This window comes from Amblyomma americanum, chromosome 6 (genome assembly GCF_052857255.1).
Source record: "Amblyomma americanum isolate KBUSLIRL-KWMA chromosome 6, ASM5285725v1, whole genome shotgun sequence".
Classification (NCBI taxonomy): domain Eukaryota; kingdom Metazoa; phylum Arthropoda; class Arachnida; order Ixodida; family Ixodidae; genus Amblyomma; species Amblyomma americanum.
In genome coordinates this window covers 70,150,664-70,165,984 of record NC_135502.1, presented here as the reverse complement: position 1 = coordinate 70,165,984, position 15,321 = coordinate 70,150,664, and the positions used below count along the sequence as shown (strand labels likewise).

Below are 15,321 nucleotides of genomic sequence, written 5' to 3'. Positions count from 1 at the left end.
CCCTAGCTTGTGTGACCACGAAAAGGTCCCCGTGCAGCTCAACCCACGCGTCCGTAAGGTGTAGCTGGCGAGCCAGCTTGCCTAGCTCTTTGGCGTGGTAATTTGACGCGCCTTGACCGGGGCCTTGAATGTCACGCAGCGTGTCCAGGACGCAATTAAAATCCCCTAGTAGGGCATGTGGCACGGATTCAAGCAGGTAGGATGTAAGCAAGCGGAAAAACTCGCCTGTCAATGATCGCGTGATAGGCGCGTACAGGTTTACAAAGCGACTACTCCGCCCGTCGAGAAAAATGTCTACCACCAATACTTGATCGACGATCGTAACCAAAGGTACAATGCGCGCCGGTGCGAAACGCCGGGCTCAAAAACACAACACCCACTCCGCAACATCGCGAGTTCGTCAGAGAAAAGAAAGCATGGACATGAAACCGTGAACGAAAAGAAATAACGTCTGCAGGAGTGCGGAAATTAGTCTTGCAAAAACAAAACATCAATGTGCAACTAACGCGCAAGGTGAAGCACCTCCCGCTGCTTATCGGGAGTGCGAAAACCCTGCACATTAAAAGAAGCGAAACAAAAAGCAGCCATCATGAAAATAAAGAAGAAACCAATGCAACGAGATAAAACAACGAAACATTACGGTGACGGACTCACGGCAAAGTTCTGCGGGTAGAGTCTGGGTGCGTTGATACACCGGCGCTAGGGAAGGGGCGTCGAGGCTCTTGGGAGGCGTCCCAAATCCCTGCTGGCGTCCAGGCTGACGAACCCGCGGCGGCGGGACGATGCCAGGCGGTGCCAATGGTTACGCGGCGGAAAGGTCCGGCCGATGGGCGGGGCTGTGGCAGGAAACCAGTCACACACGCACCAAACACACCACCGCACAAACACCGTTCATCGTTCACCAGAAGCGCCGGCGGAGCCAGCGCGCCGATAAGATAACGGTGTCCGGGGAGCGCCGACAGCGCGGCGCCCGAGCCGCCGCCGAGCAGAGGAGAAGGGCGGCCACTAAAGCCCGGCGTGCTGGGCGAGGGCGCCATGTCGGAAACTATTCGTTTCCGGTGACGTCCATGAGGACGTCGTCCGCCGTCCTCGCCTTCTTCGGCGCCGATGTGGCTGAAGAAGGCGCATTGCCCTCAAAAGATGACGAAAGCTGGCGCTTGGGGTCCTCCAGGTCTAGGACCTTCCGGACACCCGCTCGCACCTTTGCTACGCACGGGCCTCGCGGGGGCAGGGCAACCGGGATGTGCGGCACCTGCGGTCGCGGCTCGCTCGAGCTGTCTCTGCCCTGGGCGCCCTTCACCGGAGTGTGTAGGTCATCACTGGGGGAGGAGGAGGCAGGCGACTCAGTATCGGCCTCCGTGTCGTAGTGCTGTGCCACTGTCGGAACGTCGAGGAGGGAGGCATCCAGGCTCGGAGGCTCCTCCAGAGACGACTCGCCCAGCGAATCGGCCGAAGCCGACTGCTCGGCATCGCAGGTGCCCTCCGTCTGCTCCGTCGCGGACTGGGAAGACGAGGAGCTTGCCAGCTCCTTCCCCACCTGGTCGTCAGCGGGGCTGGTCACGACATCGTCCCGCTGGACAGCAGGCTCGGCCAGGCTCGTCACCACCTCCTCCGCCGCGCCGCTGGAAACAGCGCCAGCTGCCTGAGATGATTCCGCCAGTCCGGGCTGATCGCCAGGCTCCTGAGGCGCCTTGGCTGCCACCGACGCCACTGCCGACGCAAAGGAACACGGCCGGATGCAGTCGGGCGTGGAATGGGCCCCACCGCAGCGCTTGCATACGGGCCTGCAATTCGCGCCCACATGCCCGTAAGCGCCGCACTGTCCACAGCGCACCGCCTTGCAGGCAGCACCGAAGTGGCCCTCTCCTCCGCAACGGGAACAGACGCGCCTCATGCCGCGGTACTCGATCATGGCTCGAGTCCCGGCCACCGTCAGTAAGTTGGGTGGAGACTTTGTCATCTCCAACTTGACGAGGCGCGTCTCATTCCTGATGCTGTTCTTGCTCAGGAAGGCCGTTTCAGTTATTGCCTGGACGGCGTGAACGCCGCGATCAGGTCTGCGTCGCTAACGCATGGCGAAAAACGGTAGACCGTCACATGAAACGCCGGAACTCCCATCTGTTCCAGCGGCACTTTTCCGGCGATCAGCAGGCTGCCTCTCGCCAACATCTTGGACACCTGAGCCATGGAAGCCACGGCAGCCAGGAATCGAAAACCTCCGAGGTGCTAAGTCAGCCCACCTCCTCGAGGATGTCGATGAGGCGGTCGGCCGGAACAGGTTCCGGCACTGTAAACAGGAAACACTGTGCCTTGGTAGGGCGCACAGCTGGCCAGGGTCGCTCCATGGCTCCGCCCGGGTCACCACGACAGGAGCGCGGCGCTGGGCAGCAGGATGGCAGGCAGGACCTCTGGGACGCAGGATCCGGGGGCCCACCTGGTCGGGAACGCTGGAAGAACCGCTGGCTGAATCATACTACACAAAGAGAAGTTTATTGTGTACAATCAGATCCGTACAGAACGTGCACACACACACACACCCTAGGGAGCCGGCTCCATACAATTAACAATCAAACAGTCCGCCTCGCATGCGGGAGGTGCGGGGTTCGATCCCCACTGCCGCCGGGTACCCACCGGTGATACAGTGGGTACAAGCTTTCCCCTGGTCTGGTGCTCGGCTTATTTAGGGTGAAATGCTTGGGAAATAGGTCTTCGACCCCACCTTGAGAATTTGAAAAATACCTTGTGCCATGGCGCTCTTTGGCCATAGATGCCCTTGCGCCATAAAAATCCATCATCATCAACAATCAAACAGACATGTTGAAAAGGCGTTCACAATTCCAGGCCACTAGTTAAAGGGAACCATCGAATCGTAATCTCCTGAACATGTACAAGGTACTCTTGTCGGGCTTCTATTGAGCCCACCAAACACCCAAGGTGCCGACAGAGGGCACCATGCACAGTTGCTACAAGAGCAAAACACCAACTGCATGAAAAAATAAACAAGGTGAAAAGAAAAAGGGGGGGGTTAGTATAATAAAACCGGCATCTCAAGCCCCCCCCCCTCGTACCACAAAGAAACGCGTATGCCAATACCGCAGGAACCTCGCCTCACCATCTGTATCGAACTGGTCAGAGAGTATTTCCAAATGACGAGGCAGAGAGTCGGCAGCGCCGGATACATTGCACGAGCCGGGATCCGTCGTGCCTCAGTGAGGCAGCGACACCGCCACAATACATACATGGTGGCTGCCACAACCAGCTTAGAAAAAAGACCAGGCTCTTGCCTTGCGCCATGAACACTTCGAATGCTGTACATTCTATATACAAGGCGCCACATCATCCGCGCCACAACGCCACAACACATTAAAAAAATACACGCGACAGGCTTTCTGTCGTGCCGCAATTGGTGCACTGGTCATTTGGCACCACTCCCCAGGCGGATAGGCGTTGGCGCGTGGAAAGGACGCCCCAACACCTATGCCACTCAAAATCCGCCACCTCACTGGGCAAGCGGCCCGTCGCCCAGTCCATTCATTCAGATGTGGCTGTCCTTCGCGCCTCATCCTCAGAGAGGCGGACGCACGCGATTTGCTGGCTGATGGCCATGGGCGCCGTATCCGAAAGGTCGACCTCCGGGAGGTCGGCGTCCAGTGCCCGCTTGAAACCTTCAATAGCGCGGTAATACGCGGACGGCCGCACCTGCTTGCAGGCAGCATCGAAGTGCCCCTCTCCTCCGCAACGGGAACAGACCCGCCTCATGCCGCGATACTCGATTATTGCTCTAGTCCCGGCCACCGTCAGGAAGTTGGGTGGAGACTTGGTCATCTCCAACCAGACGAGGCGGGTCCCGTTCCCGATGCTTTTCCTGCTCAGGAAGGCCGTCTCGGTGACCAGCCGGACCTTCCCGTACAGCGCGAATGCCGCGACCAGGTTGGCGTTACTCACGCATGGTGGAAGACGGTAAACCGTCATGTGGACCACCGGAACTCCCATCTGTTCCAGCGGTACTTCTTTGCCAGCGATCAGCAGGCAGCCTCTCGCCAACATCTTGGACACCTGAGCCATGGAAGCCACGGCAGCCAGGAATCGAAGACCTCCGAGGTGCTGAAGATAGTCAGCCCCCAGACTCCGACCACCTCCTCGAGGATATCGATGAGGCGGTCGGCCGGAACAGGTTCCGGCACTGTAAACAGGAAACACTGCGCCTTGGTAGGGTGCACAGCTGGGCAGGGTCGCTCCATGGCTCCGCTCGGGTCACCACGACAGCAGCGCGGTGCTGGGCAGGCAGGACCTCCGGGACACAGGATCCGGGGGCCCGCCTGATCAGGAACGCTGGAAAAACCGCTGGCTCGACGGGCAGCGTCACAGCCTCTCTTAGCCAAAAGGCCAAGAATTGATAAAAAGAGCTTGAATCAGGGTTCTGAGTCATTCTGGTCCACCGCCAGACACGCCCCACCGGGCAGGTGAGCATACGCCGGCGAGCGCCGCGAATTTCGGCACTCCTGAGAAACGGTTGCCCCAGCGGCTTACAGTGGTCGCTTCGGCATGTTGGTGTTACTTGTAAGCAGCTAATTAACCCATTAAGGACCGGTTTCTTTTTTTTTTCGGTTTTCTTGAAGAAAATGTTATATTTGAACTTAATTCCATACACATAAGACCCATGCAAAAAAACTATCGCTATTGTGTTATTAGTTTAGAAAATATAGCCCGTGACCATATGGTCACGCTGGGCCCTTATGCTACAGAAAAGTGCACGGAGTAACAAATGTTTATTTCAAGTGGCGAGAAATGACAAAAAACATACTAAGCGAATATTTGGCCACTTATTTAGTGTGGTATGGTTTAAAGCATGGGATACACATGCCAATGTCACACTTTGAGCATTGTGTGCGCACCGCCGCACTGTTGCAATTGTCCCCAGCGCATCTTCGCCTCTTGCTATTGGGAACCGGTGCACCAAAGTGGGCCACTTGGTCATACCGCGCACCAGTCAAGACGTCACCAGTCTTCGGGGTTCTTCGTCGACCAGGTCCTTTCGGTTTATTGTCCCATCACATCAGATAACTTTGTGCGATTTACCTACGGAACTCAAGCTGAGTGACGTTGGACCCTGTGCTACGAATAAGTGCCCAAGCATTGCTGATTGACACATCGCAAAGCCATGTGAAGATCGGCCACCACCATTTCTTGCCACGGATTCCGATCCTTTAGGCACCTACGTTCGCATCCATCTGGTCTGTACCTCCCATAAAGCTGTTGTATTGAGCGAAAGTATTTGGACGGGGTACTTTGATTCTTTTCTTCTGTGCACGGGAGTACCTTTCTGCAGAAGACACTGGCTCTACACCGTGTATGGTGCTCGCGATGGTTACTACAGAATTGTCCATCCAGCGGACAACGATTATTCCATCGTCGCTCAACACGTGCTCTTCGTGTCCGCGAGGTTGGCGCTTCACGAAATCCGGTCGAGCGATAGGGCACTCTTTCGGAACACGGTTCTGCCTCACTGTGCCCGTACCTTCGTAGCCCTGTCCCTTGAGATGCCTAAGTAGAGGGATGCTCGTGAATAAATTGTCAAAATAGAAAAAGAATGGAAGATGGTGAGCTTCTGCCGGGAGTTCATCCACCATTTGAAGAAGTGGCGCCGCAGCTTTCCCAAAGTCCTTTTCATATGTTGCAGACCTCCCTGGGTTCCCCTGCTTGCCTTGATACACTTCAAAGTTTACAAGGTAGCCATTCTTGGCATTTAGACACCAAACTTTATATCCGAAGCGAATTGGCTTTCCACGTATGAACTGTTTACAGCCATGGCGACCGTAGTACTCAATCATACTTTCATCATAGCTCAAGTGACGCACAGGCTGGAAGTGCTTCAGAAAGCTCGCTTTCAACAGTGTCATCAATGGGCGCAACTTTGTTTACTTGTCGCTGAGTGTCAGGCTCGCGTTGTCCGCACAGTGCAGAAACCTCATTATCTGTATGAAGCGGTTTCTTCGCATGGCGTTGTAGACCATTGTGTTGCGCATGTCCGTGCCGCTATCCCAGTAGCACTTTTTTCCTGGCAAGCGGGTATAGCCGGACAAGACGAGGACTCCGATAAAGCATCTCATTTCTTCTGTGGTGACCTCCGGATCAGGCATATTCAAAAATAGCGCGTATTTTCGTGTTTGCTCAACGAGCAGCTCCACTACGGCTTCATCGAAAAAGAGTTCGAACAATTCCACAGCGGAAAAGTCCCTGTAAGAGGAAAAGTTTGGGTCGGGAAATATGGCAGGACTCTTTTGAAGATCCCCCTTCTTCCACTTCGAAGTCAGAGGTAATTTCGCAGAAACGCCTGCATCACCCGCAGGTGACGAGGTGTTCGATGCTCCGTCGCCTTGCCCGCCATGGTCGTCATCGTCGTCGTCAGAATCACATCCACCAATCCGTCCGTGAAAACAGTTTCGGCTCCGGCTCTCAGCTGCCTCCCACTCAGATTGTCAATGGGCCCGCCAGAGTCCTCATCTGCGGAGTCCTCATCCGAATATGTGCTAGCTTCTGGTGGTTCTATGTAAATTGCTGACACGTCGTCATCTTCTTCTTCGAGTATCTTCGCTATTTCTTCCAACGTCAACCTATTTAGACAATAATGCATTAAATGAGTATTGCGGGAACAATCTTGCCACAGTGCGAGTGAAAATAATGCAGATATGAAAAATAAAAAATTTACGGAGCCCTAAGGCCCAGCGTGACCATATGGTAACGCAGTAAAGCATGCGCTCTTTTGTTCATAAAACAAACATCAATCCCTCTAAAATGCTCACCGGTGGTCGCATATTCAATGGGCTACACGGAGGTAAGTGCATCCTCCTATTGCCTAGAGGAACAGTGCAAAAAACACACACCCACGGGAGCGTTGCATGGCGACGCACCTCTCACAAGAACACTATTTCCCACCTTTTGGAGCAGCTGACACAAAACATGGACAGCTCGTGACAGCTGGCGACCAATAAAGTAAACACTAAGCTTTCAAACGGTGTATAGGAGGAGATTTTGGCGCGGGTTTTTGAATCTGTATAAATCGAAATGCTTCTTGCATACTAGCGTGACCATATGGGCACGCTGGTCCTTAATGGGTTAATGTACAAAATTCGTCCACTGTCAAAAACCCTTCATTCCTGGAGGTCATCAAACGGTTGGCACACCAGTGTCAGCAGCGCTGCCTCTTTTTTTTGACCCTAGCATTTTTGCTCCCGGTTTTGCTTCACTATGTGGCGGATGACCTGCAGCTGCCTCATAACTTGCCTTTGGAACACTGATGGCAAAGCACAACAAGAGCATATGACTAAGAGCGAATACACAATGTCTACACCAGTAAAGCTGACGCACTTCATAAGAAAAAAAAGGGCAGAAATATCAGATAAACTGCTTGGCACTTAGCGAAAATTTCCGCTTCTCTCATGCAAAGCTGAAGGTCTGAACCCCTTACTGGAGGCTCGCCGCAGGTGTGGCATTTTAACCTTATATGCATTTCAAATGCCTTGCTATGCGACCATGTTTACACACTCAGCTTCAACCATTACCAAAAAAAGTGTGGCGATACCTCGTTCTGGAATAGGTGGAGCTGCTGTGGACTGTCCTTGATTAGGCGCCGCATATGCTGTTAGAAAAAATCAAGACCTCTCGAAATACCTTGTTGTGGAGTCAAAAGATTTGCCATGTCCTCCCCCATGATCTTGTGTTGCTGCGGTGCTAGAAATAATCGAGACATGGGTTTAACGTCCCAAAGTGACTCGGGCCATGGGCTATGAGAGACGACGTAGTGAAAGGCTCCGGAAATTTCAACCACCTGGGGTCCTTAAACGTGCACTGACATCGTACAGTACAAGAAGATATTAAGTGTGCATTTTAATGAGAGTGGAACCAATAACAATTTCAAACAATCACCCTAATATGCAACCCTTTAAAGTGCAGTTAATTTAAACCTTACCACTGACCCGAAAGTGCAGTGGAAGGAAAGTCATTTGGAGGTGCAGGGTTGAACTGATGGTTCTTTCTTGGAATTTTTCGCTGCCCGTCTGCTTCAGTGTCAGACTATGATATATAGCGATGGGGTCTAATTCGTCGTCTTGACCTCTCATCTTCAGTTGAAGACAGATCCGATGTGAACTGGCACCTAGTCAGCTTCAATCTGCCCAAACCACATGAGGCTGGGTAACATAAAAAATGAAATTATTTAGCCATTCTGAAAAACGGCTCTCCCTTTATAAAGACTGTCATTAAATAAATACAAAAAGGAGGTTTTTCTAAGGCAGATTAGGCAGAAACAGTGGCAAGCCTAAACACTTCATACTTGCTGCACATATAACTGAACAAGATTATTTCCTGCTAAAGAAAGAAAACACTGCATGTGTGTGTGTTGTCATGTTCATAGCACTTAGTGTTAAGGTGAGCTAAAGAGGATTCTGAGCTCGTCTTTTTACCGTGGGAACACAATCTGTACGCTCCAAGAATTCGTAGACACTTAGAATAACTTGTTAGCTAAAGAGGATTCTGCGCTCGTCTTTTTACCGTGGGAACACAATCTGTACGCTCCAAGAATTCGTAGACACTTAGAATAACTTGTTATCCTGTGTAACCGATTTACCTATTAAATCGGATTAAACATCCCGGCCCCTGCCATTTTTTTTTAGCTGACCATCGAGAGTAAGAGGAGTTAATGCACGGAATGCCTTTCAGCCAGCCAGTCGTGTGACAGTCTCGATTTCGCTTTTATTTTGTTTTTTAAGTTTTCGTGAATAAATAGTTTTAGTCGCAGACATGGCAGCAAATTAGGCGCACGGAAATAAAAATACGCGCATACTCTGCTTTTGCAGCCCACTCCATCGATGGCCGAGCGGCAAGCCGCCACGCGACTCTTCCTACTCTCGATGGCCACTTAAAAAAAAGAAGGCAGAAGCCTGGACGTTTAACCCGATTTAATAGGGTTTTCTCTTGTTAGCAGCAAATAATAAAATGTTAAGAAAAGACTGCATGTGCATCTCTAATGAAGTCCAGAGGGAGTTCAGTTAAGATGGATACACCATGGTGGTATTCTATGTATGTCTGGATGCGAAATGAGTTGTCTGTGCGTTTGGCAGCTGTTGCATCTGGAAAACAAATTCTTCCTTGTACGTAACTTCCTTGCACAGTACATTTCGGGCAAGAATTGTAACTGCTATATCCTTCTGTCATGAAAACAAATGGCCTGGCTGGGGTGTCACATACAAAGCCTTTGAGTGAAACACTCCTGACGTTTTCTGACTAGACCATTTTGCACGATATGACTCAGTTCGGTAATGAACCCTGCGCAAAAAGTCATTTCCAGATTGTGGCTTGGCTTTTCCTTCAAACACGCCAACAATGAAAGGAGGGAGGTCACTTTTTGCTATCTTGCACTGTATTGGCCATAGCTGCACCTTGGAACTTTTAAACAGAGGAAGTCCGTCTGTATTAATATAGAGAGCCAACACAGAAGGTGTCTCCGCTGAGAACTATAGAGTTTTCAGCAGTCCATTAGCAAGTCTGAAGTGGCAGTACTTGCCCGGCGTAAGGGAGGTTATATTCGCAGAAAGTGCCGTTGACCTAGGAGTTTTTAGGAGGCTTCCGCAGTCGCGTAGCAAATCTGCAAAGCAGCTATGCTTTGACAGCAGTTTGACAGTGGTTTCCCTGCGCGGCGGGAATATTCTCTGGATTGTACATTTGAGAGGTGGGTTCCGGGCTGTCACTGTGGACCAGCTCTCGAACTGCTGGTTCTGGTTTATGCACTCCTGCACATTCGCCGAGACTTCCAAGCACAGAAAATGTAGCACGAGTATTTCTTGCAGCTGCGCGTGCTGCCCATGTCATTGCTCTCGCTTTGGGCATAGCTAAAAAAACTCATTCCGTACATTATGTACACGGTGCTGCAACGTACCTTTGTAGACACAGGGCGATGACCAAGCCGAACTGCTACAACTTCTCGCTGCTGTCAACTTCGCCAATCGAGGTATGGCTATGTGCCGCGTGGGACGATCTATGTACGACGACGCCTACTAGCAACACGGAACAAGGCAATGTGAGCTATGCCAGGCGCATTCCAATCGTAGCCACATGCAGACTAGAGGAGAGTTGAAAGAGGTGCCCACCCAACAATCACATCCGCCGAAGCAGCGACACTGAGCAACCAGCAACATACCTCCTGCTGCCCCCTCCCCTTCTCTAGGCAGGAAAGGGAAGCAGCAGGGTGCTGAGAAAGGTATGGAAGTAGTCCACACGAAAAAATAAGGAAGGATGTATTACTCTGCGCTTTTTTTGTGGTCGACTGAGGGGTCTAAGACACGAGGAAGTGACAGCATGGCATCAGCAATAAGAGTGAATTAATCAAGCTCATGACAAATGCATCATGTACAAGCCTGCAGGCCCCTTGTCGCCAACGTGGCCCTCCTGCCCGCAGCGGGAACACACTTTGCGGATGCCGCGGTAATCGCACATGGCGCGGTGCCCCAGGACGGATATGAAATTGGGCACGGGCTACTGCTTTTCCATCCGGACCAGCCGCTGTCCGTTGTCGACGTGCCGCCGGCCCCTCAGGGTTTGGTGGATAACCTCGAGCACTTTCCCATAAGGGCTGATTGCAGAGGTGAGCGAGGTGTCGCTTACGAAGAGCGGCAGGCGGAACACCGTGATGTTCATGACTGCAGGAGACCCGGACTGGGGTGCCGTTCACAGGGAAGGCCCTTGCAACGAGAAACTTTTGGGCCGCCGCAGGCGAGACTACGGCGACGCAAAACTTGAAACCGCCCTAGCACTGGAGCGACTCCAGCCCCTTGGGGCCGACAACAGCCTCGATGCCGTAGACTAAGTCGTCGGCCGAGGCCTCCGTGTTCAACGAGAAGTTGAAGCAGTGCGCCTTTGGGGGAGGCGCGTTGAACGTTGGTCCACCAGCGGGACCGGTAGAAGCTATGCTGTTGCTGGGCCAGGATCAACAGGTGGGAAGCTCGAAGGGGGTGGGGGCCAGCATGACAGCAGGCAGGACCTCCGGGACGCAGGATTTGGGGCCCGCCTGGTCACGAGCGCTGGAAAATCCGCTGGTCCGACGGGCAGAGTGACTGCCTCACCTACCGCCAAAAGGCCGAGAAATGTTCTGTTGGTGGTGGTGCAGCTCGTGCACTTATTTTTGTGGTGAAATCACAATACACCTATGCTTTGAAACATGCGTCACATTTCTGTGGCATTCTCTTATGCCTTACTTTACTGCAAGAGCATTTTTCAGTCGTACACCTTTTTTCATTTCAGGTAGCATACATTGAAATGTAGTGCCATATATAGTTTTTTTTTGCCATAAATGCATAAAAGTTTGACTGCAAAAGCAGAGGTGTTTTACTGAAAAGTTTGTTTAGTGTAAATATTAGCTTTATTTGCCAACTGATAGTTTGATAGTTATTTTTCACCATAGTTGTAACTGGTGTCATCATCTGCACCAGGCTTAGACAGCTGTTGTCTACTGAAATACATGGCAAAGCTTGTTCTGAGCAATAATAATGCTCGGCCATGACTTGCGACGCCTGTGGCGTTGAGCTGGGTGCCTGCGAGTGCATAAGATGAACACTCACAGTTCTGTTATACTTCAGCGGCAATGCAAGCATTGATTTCTGGTGATGCTTTCGACGGTGTTACATTCGGGCGCCCGCCCGTCTGTATTTGCAGCGTCGTCGGCAAGGATCACCCTGGAAGCCAGCACTAAGCTTCTTCGGGGTGGTTCCGATCCCCGCGACAAGGGTCGCTCGCACGCAACCTCCCCAGTACCCCGATGAGCATCATCGCCGGATGGATTCCGGGAACCAAGTAAGGGGAGTGAAGGCCCAAGGAACGCCGCCGCAGAGAGCGCCTAGCATCTGAGGATCGCTCCCTGGCCGCACTGGATGGACTCTTGACGGAACTAATGCGGCCTGGTTCCCGGTAGAAGACGGTCTGCGTGGGAAAACAGCGTCGGATTAGCGGTCATCGTCCGCCAGCCTTCGCAGGCGTCGGCAGGAACGAAGCGACCCTTTCGGCTACTGGACCCGACCATGCGATCATGTCCGGCGTGTTGGCTAATGGCACAATCAATTTGGCTTAGAGTAGGCCGACCTGTGAATGAAGAAACAGGTGTCAGCCCCGCGTGGGAACTTTCGGCTCGCTAGAAAACGTCTCCCTCCGCAGTCGGCGTGGACTCAGACGACATCCTCTCTTGCTGGCTCGACACTCCCACCCTGGTGGAGACGTCCTTAACCTGGGCAATCTGAAGATAAAGAGAAGAGTAGGTGTTCTTTGTGTCTAGATTCTCCGTGAAGTCTGCTTACATGAGTGGATTCTCAGAGTTCTGGAAGCCCTTGAGGTCACCGCACTTGGCGAAGTCTATCTAGGCTGACGGCACATTTGCGCGCCAGGTCACGGCAGTGGTGCGAGTTAATTACCACCGTCTAACATATCGGCCAAGACGAGGTTCTCGGCAGTCAGGCTCATCTTGTCGCACTTGATGTACTGGCTAAAGAAGTCCACCATGTCGAGCGCCTAGCATCTGAGGATCGCTCCCTGGCCGCACCGAGTGTGGCGCTGCACTGGATGGACTCTTGACGGAACTAATGCGGCCTGGTTCCCGGTAAAAGACGGTCTGCGTGGGAAAACAGCGTCGGATTAGCGGTCATCGTCCGCCAGCCTTCGCAGGCGTCGGCTGGAACGAAGCGACCCTTTCGGCTACTGGACCCGACCATGCGATCATGTCCGGCGCGTTGGCTAATGGCACAATCAATTTGGCTTAGAGTAGGCCGACCTGTGAATGAAGAAACAGGTGTCAGCCCCGCGTGGGAACTTTCGGCTCGCTAGAAAACGTCTCCCTCCGCAGTCGGCGTGGACTCAGACGACATCCTCTCTTGCTGGCTCGACACTCCCACCCTGGTGGAGACGTCCTTAACCTTGGCAATCTGAAGATAAAGAGAAGAGTAGGTGTTCTTTGTGTCTAGATTCTCCGTGAAGTCTGCTTACATGAGTGGATTCTCAGAGTTCTGGAAGCCCTTGAGGTCACCGCACTTGGCGAAGTCGATCTTGGTTGACGGCACATTTGCGCGCCAGGTCACGGCAGTGGTGCGAGTTAATTACCACCGTCTAACATATCGGCCAAGACGAGGTTCTCGGCAGTCAGGCTCATCTTGTCGCACTTGATGTACTGGCTAAAGAAGTCCACCATGTCCTTGACCTGTGGCCGCCATATATGAATGGAAAGTTTTCTCATCAGATGGACGATTAACAGAATTTCCATCCATTTTTATTCGCCTAAAATCTGGAGGTCAGTGTTTTTACACGTACAAAACCTTTGGTGGTACTGCTAGAGGAGCGAGCGGCAAGCGAGCCGCGGCAATGCGTTACATGTGCTTTAATACAATCTCTTTTTCTCACTAAAAGGCACCATTACTTAAATTAAGCCATGCTGCACGCCCTCGTGACGTCATCACTGACATCTCACAAGAACCAGACATTAATAAGCAAGTGCCGGATGGTTTGCTTTGTGCGTGATCATCTGCTTGGATCGGTTTTAAAATTGGACAGCAAGTGCAGTGAATATTGTCACGGTGTTGGTGACAAGAGAGGACCTGTTAGAAGGCAGGGCTCGGCAGCACGTCCTTCAGTTGGCGAGACGGCGAACTTCAACGTCTTTCAAAACGAGAGCACCACGAGCGTCGTCTTCTTTCCGAGCGCCACGAACGCCACCTGGCATTCCTCCCCTCTTAAAAAAAAAAAACACGCGCAGAAGAGCGCGCGAACACAAGCACACACACAAGCACACACAAGCACAATTAATCACACAAGAGAGGCACGAAGATTCTGGGTGGGTCCCCGTGCCAAATACGGCTTCAGGCGCAAAACATGGACGATCTCTGGACGGGGCTTTCGACGGGTTCTCTGCTGGGAAAGTTCAGCGTCCGGTTCTACCTCGTAATTAACGTCGCTGACGCGCCGCAAGACTTTGTAGGGACCGAAATAGCGGCAAATGAGTTTTTCGGACAAGCCGCGTCGTCAAACAGGTATCCATACCCAAACCTGGTCGCCGGGATGGTAGGAGACTTGTCTGTGCCGGAGGTTGTATCGCCGCGAGTCTTTGTCTTGTTGCTGGGTGATGTGAATACGGGCTAGCTGACGAGCCTGCTCGGCTTCGTGGGTAAACTCCTCAGCGTCAGCAGAAAGATGGTCATCGGTTGCGCAAGGGAGCATTGCGTCGAGCATCGTCTGAACCTCCCTGCCGTAGAGGAGGCGGAACGGTGTGAAACGGGTCGTCTCTTGAACTGCTGTGTTGTAGGCGAATGTCACGTACGGTATGATCGTATCCCAATTCCTGTGTTGTACATCGACGTACATCGCCAGCATGTCCGCCATAGTCTTATTAAGCCGCTCTGTCAGCCCATTTGCCTGCGGGTGGTAAGCAGTAGTTTTCCGGTGGGTCGTCCCGCTTAGCTGAAAAATTTCGGCCATCATCTGGGAAGTAAATGAGGTTCCTCGGTCGGTAATGACGTAGGTCGGGGCGCCGTGCCGAAGTACGATCTGATGCACGAAGAAATCCGCAACCTCGGACGCTGTGCCACGGGGTAAGGCTTTGGCCTCGGCGTATCGAGTGAGGTAGTCTGTGGCAATGATGATGTACCGGTTGCCACCCGAGGACAAAGGGAACGGACCGAGAAGGTCAATGCCGACCTGATCGAATGGGGCGCGTGGTGGTGCAATAGGTTGGAGGAGTCCCGGAGGCTTGGCGGTCGGGGCCTTACGGCGCTGACATTGCCGACAGCTCTGCACATAGCGTTTGACAACAGTGGCGAGTTTGGGCCAGTAGAACAGCTGGCGGATTCTGGAAAGCGTGCGAGAGTATCCTAAATGGCCAGAGGTTGGTTCGTCATGGCACGCAGAAAGTATTTCCTCCTGAAGTGTTGTCGGCACGACGAGGAGATACACGCGCGAACTGGAACCAGGGTTCTTCTTATAGAGCACGCCTCGTTGCAGGGAAAACGACGACAGGTGTCGAGAAAAACATTTAGGAACGGTGGCTGGCTGGCCTTCCAAATAATCGATGAGGGGTCGTAGCACTGGATCGGCGCGTTGTTGGGTTGAGAAATCAGAAGAATTGATAGCCCCAAGGAAACTGATGTCGTCGTCCGTGTCGGGGGTTGCGAGTTCGACAGGCGCACGAGAGAGGGTGTCGGCGTCTTCATGCTTATGTCCGGACTTATAAACAATGGTGAGGTCAAACTCCTGCAGGCGAAGGCTCCATCGCGCCAGGCGTCGTGACGGGAATTG

General features: G+C 52.6%; 1 protein-coding gene across 7 annotated transcripts in view; it reads left to right on the top strand.

Moving 5' to 3' along the window:
* The window catches only part of LOC144093660 (uncharacterized), an 87,268-nt gene that overhangs the window by 32,837 nt on the left and 39,110 nt on the right, over positions 1-15,321 (top strand). Inside the window, exon 6 of one of the 7 annotated variants that reach the window (XM_077627254.1) lies at positions 11,707-14,323. The exons of the other annotated variants lie outside the window; for them this stretch is intronic. Coding sequence (XP_077483380.1) covers positions 11,707-11,743 — 37 coding nt within the window. The 3' untranslated portion in view covers positions 11,744-14,323. Of the gene's footprint in view, positions 1-11,706; positions 14,324-15,321 lie in introns of those variants that run through there. 7 annotated transcript variants of the gene reach the window in all.